Raw genomic sequence first — 16634 nt, 5'->3', positions numbered from 1 at the left:
GTGGGGTTTCCTCCGGTTTCCCGGTTGAGTGAATGGTGTGTGAATGTGCCCTCTGATGGGCCCCCCATCCTGGGTTGTTCCCTGCCTCGTGCCCATTGCTTCCGGGATAGGCTCCGGACCCCCCGCGACCCAGTAGGATAAGCGGTTTGGAAAATGGATGGATGGATGGATGATTGGTAAAGTGTTTTGTTAGATATGGTTAAATCACAGTTTATCTAAACTGGTTCAAATGGAATAAGTAAGACAAATCAATCAGTACAAAACACATAGAAGTGTAATCCAGTTCATTACAAGCATTTCATTTCAAAGCTCTTGCACGTGTGACATGTAGCCATTATGTTCAGAATGCCAGCGACCAGCGGTCAAAATCCACCAGATTCTGTTTTCCTGTTTTAGTGAGAATTTTTACATGTTTTCAGGTGAATCAGTGCCATTAAATTGTGCTTTTGTGTGTTTGTGTATCTTTCTGGATTAGGTTTATATTACATTGTGAGGACCCAATGTCCCCCACAATGTAATAAAAACCTGTTTTTTTGACGTTGTGGGGACCATTTTTCAGGTCCCTACAAAGATCTGTGTAAAAAAAGTCTCGTTTTTAGTTTGGTTACCTATAGTTAAGGTTAGGGCTGGGTCGGGGTTAAGGTTGTCATGTTGGGATTAGATTTTTCCCCCATAGAAATGAATGGAGAGTCCCCACAAAGATATAATTACAAATCTGTGTCTGTGTGTGTCTGTGCCTACAATGGACCATCCAGGGTCAGTTTAAATGTAGCATCTCACCAAAAAGAGCTTGAAGGTGTGTATATATATATATATATATATATATATATATATATATATATATATATATATACACACACACAAACACACACACACACACACTCACACATAGCACGTGAAACGGTGAATAACAATGTCATCTTGATCAAGTTTCTCAAGTTTACTTTTATTGTTGCATTGTAAGGGTTGGTTGTGTAATATGTATGTGTCATGTAACATATACACACATGCATAATGTGCATATATAGTGAGAATGAGGGAGAGAGCTATAAAGGAAGTGTGACTCTCCAAAGTTCATATCCGTGTGTTTCATAGTGCAGCTGATTACTCTTTGACACTCATTCTATGTAGTGAGCCATGTCATGGAGTAAAGCACAGAGATTTTCCACATTAGAGCTTTTGGAGAGTATCTGCATCGCGGTTCTTGTTTAAAAAAGAGAGAGACAGACAGAGCGAGATAACTCACTGGCGCTTGAAAATGAGCCCAGTGTTTAGTTATCCGAGGAGTTGTAAATGTCACCCGTTCTCCGTTTTTAAAGTTCATTCCATCTTTTCACGAAGTTCCTACTCCTTGAGATCCAAACATAATCGGCTGGTCTTTGCATCGCAGTCATTTCTGCAGAGAGCCCTAGATGTTAATATTGTCATGTTAATGTAAGGGGCTCTCAGCTAGTAATGGACCTGGTCCGTTCTCTCCAGTCCTGTCCTTTCACCATAATCATGTGACTTGTAGGACGAATTTGCCCAGGAATGCGGCTCAATGAGCATCAATGTGACAGGCTACGTAGTTGCAGTGTTTTTCTCTCTAACGCCTACCAAATCTTTCAGCCTGTAATCACGGGTCATGTTACTTAACAGCAACGCGCTCGCTTCTTCGGGTGCCAGCTCAGCTCAAACACTTGGTTTTACGATGTTTGCTGACACCGTTGATGACTTATGTGTGTACAGCATGCTTGGTTTTAGTACCTGCCTACGTGCTGTGCTGTGCTGTCAAGCATACTTCTTATTGTGCAAGCATATGTTGTAAGGCTGCCTGTCGGCAAAGCTAAGGTGGGAAGGCCAAGGCATTCTGCAATTTAGGTGCAACAGCCCCAAGCACCCGGTCACCGCAAGTCTTTAGGCAAGTGTGCGGGACAGAGAGAAGGTTCTGATTGTTGGACCCAAGGGAACATGTCCATGAGTGGTAATGAATGATCCCTGTCCAATACGCAGGAGCCTGACCATGCAGTGCTCTGTGTGTAGGTATGAGAATTACTGCTCAGAGAAGACGCATCACAATAATTCAGTCTGCATAGTTTATTTGGGATTTGGATCCACTTGAAGTTTATTTTCTGCTGCATGACAGAAAAAAACAGATCTGAAATGCCCACTGGTGTGCCTGGAAGGTTCCAGAAGCAACACACATCAGCTTATGGCTAAAATAATATGAAGTTCACTGGAGCCATCAGGAATGAATTAAGAAGTGAACTTCAATAACACTGGCGAATCTGCCCTTTTGTTCCAAAAGAGTTTGTCAAGTTAGGGATCCATTTTTTTGAAAAACTAAAAAAATAATATGCTAAAAATCATAGCATAACAGTTTTCAGGCTATTTTAATAAAAAAAAATACAAAACATTATATACATTTCAACTGCATTCATTACAGGACGTTATTTACGCTCAGATTGTGAATCTCCCAAACACCTTCTCTCTCACATGCACATGTGTGCATGAAATTCCGTGTATTGTAAACAACATTTAATGCACGTAAGTGTTATTCCCAGTTGAGAAGGAGCTGGAGGGTAGAAAGACCTTAAGTTGCATAAGGTATTATGTCAGTGAGAAACTTGTGACTTTGTAACACTGTCCTTTAGCAGCTCTTCTGTGTCTTGGTGGGCTCCTTTAGGGTGATGTAAGGGAGACCTAAGGCCCAACTGTTACTTGGCCAGTACTGCAGGTCTGGCAGTGAGTAAGGGATCTCACGGTAGGCATCCAAGTAGGCGATGAGGGTGCTGCCATAGGCCGTGGCTACCACAATCAGGATATGCCTACAGGGGCAGGATATACACAGGTTTCCTGGAGCTGTTCACTTATGCCGACAGACATCACAGAATAAGTTCCTCCTTTAATCAAACTTCTACTCTCACCAGATCCCGTGCAAGTAGCAGAAGTTCAGCCGCTGCCAGAAGCTGCAGCCGAAACGATCGCTGATCCAGCAGGAGATGGCGAGGACCCACAGGCCGATGGAGGTGCGAGCCAAACGCAGCACACGCTGGTCAGTGCAGCTGCAAGGAAGGACATGGAGAAACAAACGCTGAAAACTTCCTAAGTCTAGTCCTTGATAGTTAAAACTATAGGAAAAGTGGCCAGAAAGTGAGTTTCTGCCAGGTGACGCAGATGCCAGGGGTCCTGTCCTGGTACAGACCTGCGCAGCTCGATGGTTACATAATACAGGATGTGAATGGCGAAGAAGTTCAGTGCATAGGCGTTAGCCGTAGGCTTGACGAAGGACGACAGGGTCGTGACGATAGTCATCAAAAGGACGATCCTGGCAAAAGTGGTCCTAGATCCAGGAGAGTGATGAGAAGCAGAATGTTAGCTCAGGGAAGAGGTGTCGGTATCCGTTTTAAAATGCAGTAATTCCTTCATAATGTAATACGTGACACTGGCAGTTTGGGGTATTCACAAGTTAGCGGTGAGCAATTAAATGGGAATATGTTTGGAGCTTATCGATAAAAGTTCGTAGAAACTCGTAGAAAATCCATAAGCCAAAAAATAATACTGAAAATGATCTGGATCATGTAAAATCATATAATATATAAATACCAGGAATACATAATATTTGTCAGTGTAAATGCATACTATATCTCAGTCTTGGCTTGGGTATTCCGCTAGTCTTTGTCTTGGCCACCAGCCTCATTCGCGTATTACATGTAGCTGTCTTTGTGACCCTGGTAACTTTTTAACTTTTCAGTACCGTTAATTATGCATTTTTAATAATGAATCCAAAACATAGTGCTCCCAGTGCATATAGTAGTAACTTTGCACATACAGCAGCATTATGTAGATGGTTTTCATATTATACTAAAAGATCTTGATAGGAAATGACAAAGTAATTTATCATGTAAAAAGTAAATGTTTATTGTGTTTAATGTCTTTATAGCCATGTTGTCAGTCTTGGTGCCAGGCAGACCAGCATTTCACTGCACACTGTACACACTGCATGACTGTATATGTGAAATAAAACATTGATTTGATTTAATGCTGCACTGTGCCCTGAACTGCAGTTAGGCCCTGGCATGATCTATCACACTTCCTCCACCAGTCGATGGGTCCTGCAAGCTGAAGCGTGCCAGGTGCTGCATCATTACCTGTCCTTAATGAAGGAGGGGAAGTGTCTCCGGGGGAACCAGAGGGAGTAGCCGATGGCCAGCACCCAGAGGATAGAGAGCTCGTCCAGCATCTGACCGATGAAGCTCAGCGTCATGTGGAAGTACATGGAGAAGAGACCTACGGAGAAGACAGACGGGCAGAGGACAGAGGGTCCCGTCACTGCACGTGAAAAACACAAGGCGGTAACGAGCTGCAGCGTGGCCAGCGGACAGGAGGCCATAGAAGAGGGGGTTTGTGTTCTCGCTCCCTCGCAGCTGCACTCCATTCGGACATGTCAATATGAAGTGGTTTCCAAAAAACAAAATCCGTTAATTGTTTAACACATTACAATAGGAATTATAATCGATAAAACGGCCACTTTGAAGAAAATCACTAGGACTGTATAATAAGCATCGAGCATTTAGCTTCAGAGCAAGGAAACTAGACCGTGTCTGCCCCCCCGTGGGCTTTAATTCTTTTGATTGCTCACATTCCCTGTAACCTAGTTCCACTGCTCACAATGACAGACCTTTCATCAGGGTCCTGACTGATCCCGGTTCAGTTACCTGACCTCAGCTCTTCCCAGTACTACATGAGTGCAAATGGGTTTGGCTAACACCTTTGCTGACACTATACCGGCCCTCTGCAGATGGATGGGTTTCCAACTGCAATTTCATTAATGAAGGAAGCTGACAAACATTAACATATTATTCTCATATATGTCCTTTGCGGGCTTCCTTTGTAATGCTGCAGTGACTCCGACTGTTAAGCCTGCAGTGACTCCGACTGTTAAGCCTGCAGTGACTCCTTTTATTTTTACATGTTGGAGGTTTTAGGGATTTGGAATGATTATTATTATTATTATTATTATACAAAAGTAACCCAAGAGGATGGACTTACCCACAAAGATCATCATGAACCAGACCAGGTGAACAGCCAGGTTCCTCTCCCTGGCGTATGGATGCAGGAGGTACAGCATTAGGGGGGAGACCACAAAGAAAATAAAGCTGCTCACCTGGAATGGGACAAACAAACAAACATATAAGCAAATACATACAGAGAATGGATATGAGTGAAAAGCTGAGTATTCTCCATATTTTACCATGACTTAGGTTTACTGCAGTTAGTGGATTACCAAGTGAAAGACTGGAGACCATCAGAAACACCAAGAAACAATTATATCTAATTACATTATCATTAAATGAATTCTCTAAGTTATCCAAAGCTTCTCAGTCACTGAAGCCATTGCATTTCACCAAAAATCACAGAGCTGCTATAAACAGATATGATGTCTTCTTACTGTGTTGAAGAACTCCACCACGTTTTCGGAATGCTGGTAATTACCCTCGCACCAGTCCACCTCCGAACTTTCGTAGGAAAACACCCCCGACGTCTCTGCCATCCTCTCTGCTTATTTAATAAGCTACAGAAAGAGGGGAGAGTGCCAACAGCGGCTCAAAATAATCCACAGATTTGTGCATCTTATTATAATACATAATTTGAGGCTGCTGACTGGTGTTTGCTGCGGTTTCTCCGCAGTCGCTCCTGCCCCCTTGATAACTGACCACAACTTTCACGGATCGCAGTTAACTTTGCAGTCTCAGTCTTGGATTACCTTTCCGGTAACTGATCCCGCTCTGTGCTTTAAGATCCCCTATCTGAAGTCAGCCATGGCGAAGCAGACAATGTCGGGTCGCTCGTAACTGAGAGTTTACCATGTGTTATCAGCTCAGTGTCTAGGTAAACTGCTATGTATACTATTTCCATAGGTCTGTGCGGAGTACAGGCAAAGGTTTTCCAATGCAGATAGACAGTCAGATTTTGTATACTCTGACCTGAAAAGTTATTGTCAATAATTAAATGCAAACTTTCCATAAAGGTCTAACCTAATTTTTAACCCTAATAATAAATGAAACCGCGCTTTAATCCACGCGGATTATACAACAAAAAATCCGGCACGCGAGCAGAAACATAACAAGAAGTGAATATACCATGCGCATGAGAGATATAAATGCTATATTTGCTCTTAACATAGAATGAATCTTATCCCTGTGAGATGATCGCGGGAGGCGAGCCGCTCCTTTACCTTGCTGCGGGAAATCCATGCACGTCTGTCAGCCTGGTCAACAGCAGCATCGCTGGCTTTAAATAGGGAAGCAATGTCACCGGTCCAGTTACACTTGTCCTGATAGTGACATCACATCTTTGCTAGGTTCGGTTTGTCGAGAAAAACAGGAGAATCTGAAAAGCCGGCCGCTCTCACCTGCGCACGTTTGTAACTTATATTTATGCAATGAAATACATTTAAAATACCAGCCGGCTGCCAGTACATTTACTCGGCAAACTGCGAAAAAAAAGAACTGCCAACATCATTATTGCGCGTTCACTTTCAATACTGCGAGACTCTTGGGTTAGATAGGCCTATTTACGAGTGCCCCACACCCTTCCATTAAGCCCAATATCTGGGACACCGCACCAGTCCCCCGAACCACAATCTTGAATGCAGGACACGACTAACTTACTCGGCTTTTGTGCAGAAAGTCTTCAGACCTCGACGTAAAAATTCTATTAATGGACTTAAAATGTCACTCTTGAAAAGTTTTCTGGTCTCCATTAACGCTTTCTTCTGAAATGTAAGTCAGATTGGCGTCATATTATCGTTAAAATTGGTATGTTCAGTGTTTGTTCAAGTTACAAGCAAATGTTGCCCAGTGCAGTTGAAATGTTCGTTTTAAACCGCGTGATTACTGGAGACAGGTGGATGGATGGAATACAGTACATTTTAAATTCAAGTATTCCTGCAGGTAGTTAATAATTAATACATACGTCTGACAGAATATGAATTACAATCATTTCGGCGATAAGATTAACTGAAGGCTACTTCTTTTAGGCATCTACTTATTACTCTATTGGCTTTGAAAACGATATATGTGTGTGTGAGTCACTAGCATTTTTGGTGCTACATAATAACATTCAAACAGTTTAGATATACACAATTTATGGGAATCAGTAAATTATTACACAGCTATGAATTTTCAATATTATATTAAGAGGAAAAAGTTGAAACATTTTTAATAACAGACTGACGACTTTACCTGATCCTAGTGTGACCAGATAATCCAGGTCAGTGGGGAGACTATGAGCTATGACAAGGTTTGTGAATGAACATTTCAATTACAAAGACCTGGATTTCACTTAAGCACTGAGTTCCTGCTGTGTGCTGATTGGTCAGTCTCCTATAATCATGCATGTTCCACTAATTTCAATGTGAAACAGCTGGATGAGTCTTTCAATCAAGGAAACAAACCAGTATAAGTAGAAGACAAACCAAGTTTAGCCGAACACAGGAATCTTTCAGGTTTAAAGTAGTTTGAAAAACCTGAAGTAGCACATAGTGTTGCCCCCCCCCCCCCCAATGCAGAGAAGGTGGTCACCCCACCTGATCCAGTGGGAATAAAGAACCAAATACATTAAAGCACTAAGACAAGCAGGAGATTGAACTGTTGATCATATAAAGAACACAAATAGTATCAACATTGCAGCTTAGGGGAAGAGGTACCATATTCAGTGTTTAACATTACACTGTCAGAAAAAGGGTACAGATCTGGTGTAGTTTTTTCCCCCAAGGTACAAACAACATTAATCTACCCCCAATGGTACAGGAGTGATCCTCAGAGGCCATCTTTCAATCTTAAATTTGACTAAACGGTACATTTACCTACAGCTGGTGTACAATTGTCAGCCCCAGCGACAAGTCATTGTACCTCAAAGGTGGAAATTGGTACTTTTTACATCTAGGAGATGGTAAAAAAATCAGAAAATCAGGGTTTGTAACTTTCCATTTAAAGGTTAACCGACTGGAAAGATACGCAGGGCAGCGCTGAGCTTCAGACCCGACACCTCGCCAGTCTGACTGGTCTTCCCACTGCTCAGCCTTCCACTCTCATTAGATCATCTTCTTAGCACCAGATAGACGCCCTGGGAATGAAGGGAACCATGTTGTTATTTATGGGAATGATGCTATGATGTCTTACTTGTAGGATCAAATCAATTGTATTTTTATGACTTATATTAGCACAAACGAAGACGATTAAAAAGTAGTTAGTAGTTGTTGCCTTATCTGTGTTTTTAACAAATCTTCATTATTTTAGGACAGTGTTTCCCAAATCAGTCCTCGGGGACCTCAGACAGTCCACGTTTTTGCTTCCTCTCAGCTCCTAGCGCACGTTTAACAGGTATTCAATGTTCCTGATTGGCTGAGATCTGGCAGGGAGCAAAAACATGGACTATTCGGGGTTCCCTGAGGACTGGGTTGGCAAACACTCTTTTAAGAGATTTATGATCTGGACTGGACCGGCCAGCTGGAATATCAGGCATTTTCTCAGAGGGCCAATGGGTTAGTGGGCTGGCAGAATGCATTATGGGTAACCAATCAGTAAAATTTATTGGTGGGAGCCATCCTGATTTTTCCAAATATATTCGGGACTTTTATGTGTGTTCGTCCTGTTCAGGGCCCATTCCAGTTTCTGACCATGCCCCTTCTGACCTCTGATCCTGGCCCTGTGTTCCGGTCGAGGATAAAGCCTGCTGATCACAGCCAGCTCGAGCTCTTGCTCAACATTTGTCTTTTGCTATTGCCGTGATGGTTTGCTGTTTCTGATTGACTTCTTGTGTATGACGGTTCTGATTGTTTGGTTTCTGGTTTTCTGCTTCGCCCCTTTTTGTACCTTTGCCTTTGGTTTGTTTGTCTTCTGGTTTTGACCTCTTGATTAGCTCCTGACTGCTCTCTTTGCCTCGCCCCTTCAGATACTGTGTTTCGGCCTGTGTGTTTTCTGTACATGTCTGTCAGGTGCGTAAGGAGTGACTGCCTTTTTGTTTATGCGTACGTGGTGTTTACTGGGGTTTTGGTTAGGGAGTTAGATTTAGTCTTTGTCATATCGTTTTCTCGTTTTCATGTCCTTTAGAATTAGCTTAGTTTGGGACGTGTTCGTTAGCTGTTTTGGTTGTTGTTTTGGCCTGGGTCACTCCCGAATTTTGTTGTACCTCGTGTTTGTAAAAGTGTCTGTGAATAAATATAAAAAAATACAAAAAAAAGATCCCTTTGTTTCCCGTGTTCCCTTTTCCCATCCCTTCATTGTCTCGTCTTCCCGTCTCCTTTCCCTTTGCCTTTGTGTCGGTCCTCAACCCTAGACTGGGGATCGTAACAGAAATTGGGGGCTCGTCCATTCCTCTTTTCTGTTTTTTGGTGCGTGTGCCTCCAAGGGTTCTGGGCTCCTCCTTTCCTCGCTTCTGTTGCCTTTCTGTACTGCTTTCCGGTAGTTGGGAGCTTCGTTCTTTTTTCTTTTCGTGGTTCTGCCTGGTGGATATTTTTTTGTGTGTGTGTGGGGGGGGGTGTTGTAGTGGTTGTAGTAATAGTGATGGCCCGGTTCGACCTCGTCGCTTTTACCCTTTACCCCACACTCGAACAATTCGATGAGTGTCATTAGGACGATCTGCTGCAAATTGCAGATTTCTTTAATGTTTTGGTTCCCGCTGAGGCTTCCAAGTGGGTTGTTAAGCAAACCCTGCTCGACGAATTGATTCAGCAAGGTATTCTGCCTGAGTTGGGTGGGTCCCCAAGTGTTCCTCTCACCCCTCGAGCTTCCGAAATTTCCGCTTTTGTGACACCTGATGTGTTCCTTCAGTACACTGTTATGCCCTTTGGGTTACGTAATGCCCCGGCCACTTTTCAGCGGCTCATACAGAAAGTGCTGGGTGATGTCCTATGTTGTGAGGCGTATTTAGACGACGTTGTCAATTATGGGTTCATGGGAACATCATATGCAGTCCCTAGAATTAGTTTTCACTCGTTTACAGGATGCTTCGTTAGTTTTAAACTTGGAAAAATGTGATTGTGGACAGGGTACTGTTAGTTACTTGGGTAAACTAGTGGGACATGGTGTGGTTAGGCCACTGGATGCCAAAGTCCAGGCTATCCGGTCATTCCCCACCCGGCAAACGCTGTGTGAATTGAAAAGGTTCTTGGGGATGGCTGGGTATTATCGATGTTTCTGTCGTAATTTCTCTGTTGTGATCCCACTGACTCAGTTACTTCAAAGGTGTACCGTTTGTGTGGTCTCCAGCCTGTCAAACTGCATTTGACTCAGTAAAAATGTTACTCAGTGTATGTATTTGAATATATCATTGGTTTTATATTTCATATTTTTTGCAGAACCTAAACTAACATACTGTATTGACAATACATTGGGTAGACGAAAAGAGCAGACTAACAGTTAGTGTTAACATTAATTTATTTTGGCGACACTTATTTTGGAGACGTACAATTTTAAAAGCGGGACGGCCGATGCTGGGGGCAATTGGGGGTTAACAGTCTCACGTTTGAAAAGTGCAACATCAAGGAAGACAATGGCAAAACTTAGCCAAACGCAAGAATAACAATCTGAAGTATTTACTCTAGATATTCATCAACTCAACCATCAGGAACAAGTTGTACCAGTAACTCGGTTGACAACATAGGCAGAGAGTTAAGTTTGAAGTTCAAAGCTGGTGGAGCCGGAACGCACTGTGGGTCTGAAACTGCGGAAGGTGGAATGGCTGTCACTGTCTGCAGCACAGTGACCTGACACTGCCTGGGTGTCCATTCCCATGTGCTGCAGCTTGCATTAACTTGGGTTGCCAGTGGTTAGCATAGTTGGGACCAGGGTTCGAGTGTCTTCTCCCCATGCATCATGAGGTTTCTCCCTGCAGTCCAAAAACACGCTAAAATGAGTTGACGTTGCCAAATTGTCCGTAGGTGTTAACGGTGTGTTTGCCTGGTGATGGGTTGCCACCCTGTCCTGGGTTGTTCCTCGCCTTGCACCTGTACAGCAGCTTCCTAGAGAGGCTCCAGACCCCTGCATAGGACCAGCAGGTATTAAAAAACACTGTAGATGGGTCTCTCAGACTGGGTGTGTGGTGACGTCCGTACAGACTGGTTAACAGCTGGTTTTTTGTGCTTTCCGACCACCATGATTTACTACAAAGTATGATTTCTTTTAGTCCTTCCATCTTCCATCTCAGAGAGCAAGCTGGGGGGGACACGCCAGACCGCATGCTAGTCCGTTATTGGCCACACTTATAGTCACATGACGGGCAATTTAGAGAAGCCTGTTCACCTAATTGTATGTTTTTGTATTGTAAACAGAAACCCATCCAACACAGGGAGAACATGCATACTCTACACCAGTGTTTCCCAGCCCGGTGCTTGGGCACACACAGACAATCCACAATGTTGTTTCCTTCCAGCTCCCTGCCAGTCGGTCCACATTTTTACTCCCTTCCAACTCCCTGCAGAGCAAAAACCTTGGACTGTTGGGGGTCCCTCGAGGACCTTGGGGGGAATTGAGGACTGGGCAAGAAAACATTACTCTACACCCAGAGTAGGGCCGGAATTTAACCCCCTCAAACCTGAAGGTGTGAGACAGTAGTACCTCCTACTGCACCCTCAAGCCACTAAATGGCATTTTATGCCAAATTAAACATTTTAATTAAATCATATTGATATGAACCCATTAGATGAGTACTTAATTTCTTTAATTGTGTAAACATTTTAAATTGTTTGTTGGAGTAATTATAATGGTGAAATGGCAAACAACTGTTTGGGGAGTGAAATATATCATGCAATATTAATTATTAATTATCAGATAACGGATGTTTAATTACTTGTTTGCTATACTTGGTCATTTAAATGATGGATTTCATTTGACTAGCAGTTTTTCACTTAATTAATGCTAATTTAGTATACAGGAAGACCAGTAACATATTATATGAATTGTTTGACACGCTCAATTGGTTTCTCAATCAAGCCTATTTAATCAAGAGGAAGACAGGCTTGCATGGTAGGTTCCAGGTATCAGGCTGGGGGCCATCTGCCTTTCTCACTGTAGCACTGCAACGCAGGGTAACACAGCTGGGTTATGCAGTATTGTCAAATCACTCTGACGGACTGACGTCACTGTTGTGTCAGTCCAGAAATACTCATATATAAAAGTACTATTTTGCACCTTTTGTGAATTAAGTAATTCATGGAGCATGAAAGTGAGATAGATGCTGACTTCCATTGCTGTCACATCCTCGCTGTTTGCTAATCCATGGAGAGGTTTTTTATTTCAGGACAGCGATGGCAGCTATTCATATTTAATGGCCTGTGCTTTTGTCGAACTCTCAAGGCCGGGGTTCTGAAGTCACTGTGAGATGCAGACACCCTAGACGGCGAGCGCAGTCCAAAGGCAAACTTTTTATTGATGACTTGATGGGCGAGTGAGGCTAAATTTCCCTTTTTAACCAGATACCCGATCATACAGACTTTTCGGCCTCTATACGATTCACGCGCTATATAATATAAATGCTGAAAGAATGTTGTCGATTGGCATCACCGCTGGGGACAAGAACACGGAGGGTAAATGTGACAGGGCACGTCTGTGATCTAGGTGTAGTGTTACCTTTAAATAATTAAGAAAATAATAAGAAATCTTAGAAGCACCTCGTAGCTATTAATCAGGGTAAGAAGTGCCTCTACTTCCAGATTTGCTGCATGAAGCATAATCGTTATTTAGTACCTAAAATACTGATTTGAATAGGATTAATAACCAGCTTGTATTATACAGGTATAATTTCTTCTTCTTTGTAGTCTGTCATCTTTACCCAATAATTTTATTTTGAATAGAATCATCTTACAGTACACTGTCAGAAAAAAGTACCAGTTTGTACCTCACTGGGGCTGAACCCGTAACGGTCTGTCAATTGTACCTTAGCTGTAGTTAAATGTACCTTTTAAAGTACAGAAATGGACACTGGGGAATATATTTGTACCATGGAAGGTACATTAATGATGTTTGTACCTTGGGGAATAAAAGTGAACAGAGTTGTATCCTTTTTCTGAAAGTGTATAATTGCCCAATTAATATTTGAAGTAGGGGGTGGCATGGTGGTGCAGTGGTTAGCACTGTTGTCTCACACCTCTGGGACCCGGGTTCAAGTCTCCGCCTGGGTCACATGTGTGTGGAGTTTGCATGTTCTCCCCATGTCGTTGTGGGGTTTCCTCCGGGTACTCTGGTTTTCCCCCACAGTCCAAAAACATGCTGAGGCTAATTGGACTTGCTAAATTGCCCGTAGGTATGCATGTGTGAGTGAATGGTGTGTGAGTGTGCCCTGCGATGGGCTGGCCCCCCATCCTGGGTTGTTCCCTGCCTCGTGCCCATTGCTTCTGGGATAGGCTCCGGAACCCCCGCGATCCAGTAGGATAAGCGATTTGGAAAATGGATGGATGGATGGATATTTGAAGTAGCGGAGACTGGTACACTGAGGAAATGTCATGGGTGGCATGTGTAGCGGCGTATGAATAAACTAGTCATGAGCCTCACAAATACTCACCCTTTGTGTCTCGTGTTTTAAGGAAGCCATCAGTAATAATATACAGTCACACTAGATACCACCCTTGTTTACATCTCTGGAAGTATTTGCTGTTTTACCACTGAGAAAAGTACTTAACCTGTACTACTCACAAAATATGAGGCTATGTAAATGTTTTGTGTGATTTATACACAATGAAACAATTCATAAAAGTGTGTTAGAGCAAGGTAGTGGTTAGTAAGACTGATTACAGCCTGACTGCAAATCAGAATGTTTAGAAAGTACCCTTCATGTCTCTTTTAATGTCAGTTGTTTTCTAAATGAATTACAATAACCTGAGAGCCAATTCTCAGTATGCAACCAGAACTGAGTTCCCTTATCATTGGTGTCAAAACTCTTGTTTGTAAATGATCTCAGGTCAGTGAAACCTGGGGTGAGTAGGAGCCTCAAGTAGCGTGAAAAAGTGGCTTGTCCTGAGGGCAAAACGATAAATGATTGGTTCAGAGAGATAACCGATTGTGGAGGAAGAGGAGGTGGAACCAACCAATCTGATGTCTCGGTCCCTCCTCCTCTTGAATCTTGAATCTTTTTCTATCATTCTGTGTCCATCCACCATTCAGCCAACCCAGGATGGTGAAACAATTATGACCTATTAACACCTATGGACTATTATGGTGGAGACACAGTCTCTCCAGCGTGTCCTGGGTCTTCCCCGGGGTCTCCTCCCAGTGGGACATGCCCGGAACACCTCCCCAGGGAGGCGTCCCGGAGGCATCCTAATCAGATGCCCGAGCCACCTCATCTGGCTCCTCTCGATGCGGAGGAGCAGCGGCTCTACTCTGAGTCCCTCCTGAATGACTGAGCTCCTCACCCTATCTCTAAGGGAGAGCCCAGCCACCCTGCGGAGGAAACTCATTTCGGCCACTTGCACCCGCGATCTCGTTCTTTCGGTCACTACCCATAGCTCATGATCATAGGTGAGGGTAGGAACGTAGATCGACTGGTAAATCGAGAGCTTTGCCTTTTGGCTCAGCTCTCTATTCACCATGACAGACCGATGCAGCGCCCGCATAACTGCTGACGCCGCACCGATCCGCCTGTCGACCTCCCGTTCCATCGTTCCTCCACTCGTGAACAAGATCCCGAGATACATAAACTCCTCCACTTGGGGGAGGACCCCATCCCCAACCCGGAGAGAGCATTCTACCCTTTTCCGGCTGAGAACCATGGTCTCGGATTTGGAGGTGCTGATTCTCATCCCAGCCGCTTCACACTCGGCTGCGAACTGCTCCAGTGAGAGCTGAAGGTCACGGTCCGATGAGGCCTGCAAAAAGCAGAGACCTAATCCTGAGGTCACCGAACCGGACACCCTCAACACCCTGGCTGCGCCTAGAAATTCTGTCCATTAAAGCTATGAACAGAATCGGTGACAAAGGGCAGCCCTGATGGAGTCCAACCCTCACCGGAAACAAGTCCGACTTATTGCCGCCCATGTGGACCAGGCTCTGGCACCGGTCATACAGGGACCGAACCGCCCTTAAAAGGAAGCCCGGTACCCCATACTCCCGGAGTACTCCCCACAGGACACGGTCGAATGCCCTCTCCAAGTCCACAAAACACATGTAGACTGGTCGGCCAAACTCCCATGAACCCTCCAAAACCCTGCTGAGAGTATAGAGCTGGTCCACTGTTCCATGGCCAGGGAGAAAACCACACTGCTCCTCCTGAATCCGAGGTTCGACAATCCGGCGGACTCTCCTCTCCAGGACCCCCGAATAGACCTTACCAGGGAAGCTGAGGAGTGTGATCCCCCTGTAGTTGGAGCACACCCTCCGGTCCCCCTTCTTAAAGAGGGGGACCACCACCCCGGTCTGCCAGTCCAGAGGCACTGCCCCCGATGTCCACGCGATGCCACAGATGCGTGTCAGCCAGGACAGCCCCACAGCATCCAGAGCCTTGAGGAACTCCGGGTGAATCTCATCCACCCCTGGGGCCCAGCCACTGAGGAGCTTTTTGACCACCTCAGTGACCTCCGCCCCAGAAATAGGCGAGTCCACCCCCAGGTCCCCACACTCTGCTTCCATATCGGAAGGCGTGTCGGTGGGATTGAGGAGGTCTTCGAAGTATTCCTTCCATCGACCCAAAACGTCCCGAGTTGGGGTCAGCAGCGCACCATCCCCACCATAAATAGTGTTGATGCTGCACCGCTTTCCCGCTCGGAGCTGCCGGATGGTGGACCAGAATCTCCTCGAAGCCGTCTGGAACTCGTTCTCCATGGCCTCGCCAAACTTCTCTCACACCCGAGTTTTTGCCTCCGCAACCGCCAAAGCCGCATCCCGCTTGGCCTGCCGGTAGCTGTCAGCTGTGTCTGGAGTCCCACAGGCCAAAAAGGCCCGATAGGACTCCTTCTTCAGCTTGACGGCATCCCTTACCACCGGTGTCCACCAGCGGGTTTGGGGATTGCCGGCGCGACAGGCACCGACCACCTTACGGCCGCAGCTCCAGTCAGCTGCCTCCACAATGGAGGCACGGAACATGGCCCATTCGGACTCAATGTCCCCCGCCTCCCCCGGGATATGGGAGAAGTTCTGCTGGAGGTAGGAGTTGAAACTCTCCCTGACAGGGGATTCCGCCAGACGTTCCCAGCAGACCCTCACTATACGCTTGGGCCTGCCAGGCCTGGCCGGCTTCCTCCCCCACCAGCGGAGCCAACCCACCACCAGGTAGTGATCGGTTGACAGCTCCGCCCCTCTCCTCACCCGAGTGTCCAAGACATGCGGCCGCAAGTCCGACGACACGACTACAAAGTCGATCATCGAACCGCGGCCTAGGGTGTCCTGGTGCCAAGTGCACATATGGACACCCTTATGCCTGAACATGGTGTTCATTATGGACAATCCGTGATGAGCACAGAAGTCCAATAAAAAAACACCGCTCGGGTTCAGATCAGGGGGGCCGTTCCTCCCAATCACGCCCCTCCAGGTCTCACTGTCATTGCCCACGTGAGCATTGAAGTCCCCCAGCAGAACAAGAGAGTCCCCAGGAGGAGCGCTCTCCAACACCCCTTCCAAGGACTCCAAAAAGGGTGGGTATTCTGAACTGCCGTTTGGCGC

The 16634-nt window shown here is 45.2% G+C and overlaps 1 protein-coding gene across 3 annotated transcripts; it reads right to left on the bottom strand.

Annotated features, from left to right (window-relative positions):
* Positions 1 to 2071: 2071 nt before the first annotated feature.
* Positions 2072 to 7289, bottom strand: acer1 (alkaline ceramidase 1). Of its 3 annotated transcripts, none has more exons than XM_048977026.1 (9): positions 7227 to 7289; positions 6654 to 6757; positions 6218 to 6273; positions 5432 to 5554; positions 5032 to 5146; positions 4131 to 4269; positions 3185 to 3322; positions 2907 to 3044; positions 2072 to 2807 (listed from the first exon to the last, which is right to left on the bottom strand). In XM_048977026.1, exons 4-9 carry the CDS (start codon positions 5531 to 5533, stop codon positions 2630 to 2632), a joined length of 810 nt encoding a protein of 269 aa, XP_048832983.1. In that variant the 5' UTR covers positions 5534 to 5554; positions 6218 to 6273; positions 6654 to 6757; positions 7227 to 7289; the 3' UTR covers positions 2072 to 2629. The 3 variants fall into 3 exon arrangements, with proteins under 3 accessions (XP_048832983.1, XP_048832984.1, XP_048832982.1); XM_048977027.1 differs by having other exon boundaries at positions 6654 to 6754; positions 7227 to 7243; XM_048977025.1 differs by lacking the exon at positions 7227 to 7289 and having other exon boundaries at positions 6654 to 6837.
* Positions 7290 to 16634: the final 9345 nt, after the last annotated feature.

This window comes from Brienomyrus brachyistius, chromosome 15 (assembly GCF_023856365.1).
Source record: "Brienomyrus brachyistius isolate T26 chromosome 15, BBRACH_0.4, whole genome shotgun sequence".
Lineage (NCBI taxonomy): Eukaryota > Metazoa > Chordata > Actinopteri > Osteoglossiformes > Mormyridae > Brienomyrus > Brienomyrus brachyistius.
Note: the sequence above shows the minus strand (reverse complement) of the source record. Positions and strands in the feature narration are given on the sequence as shown.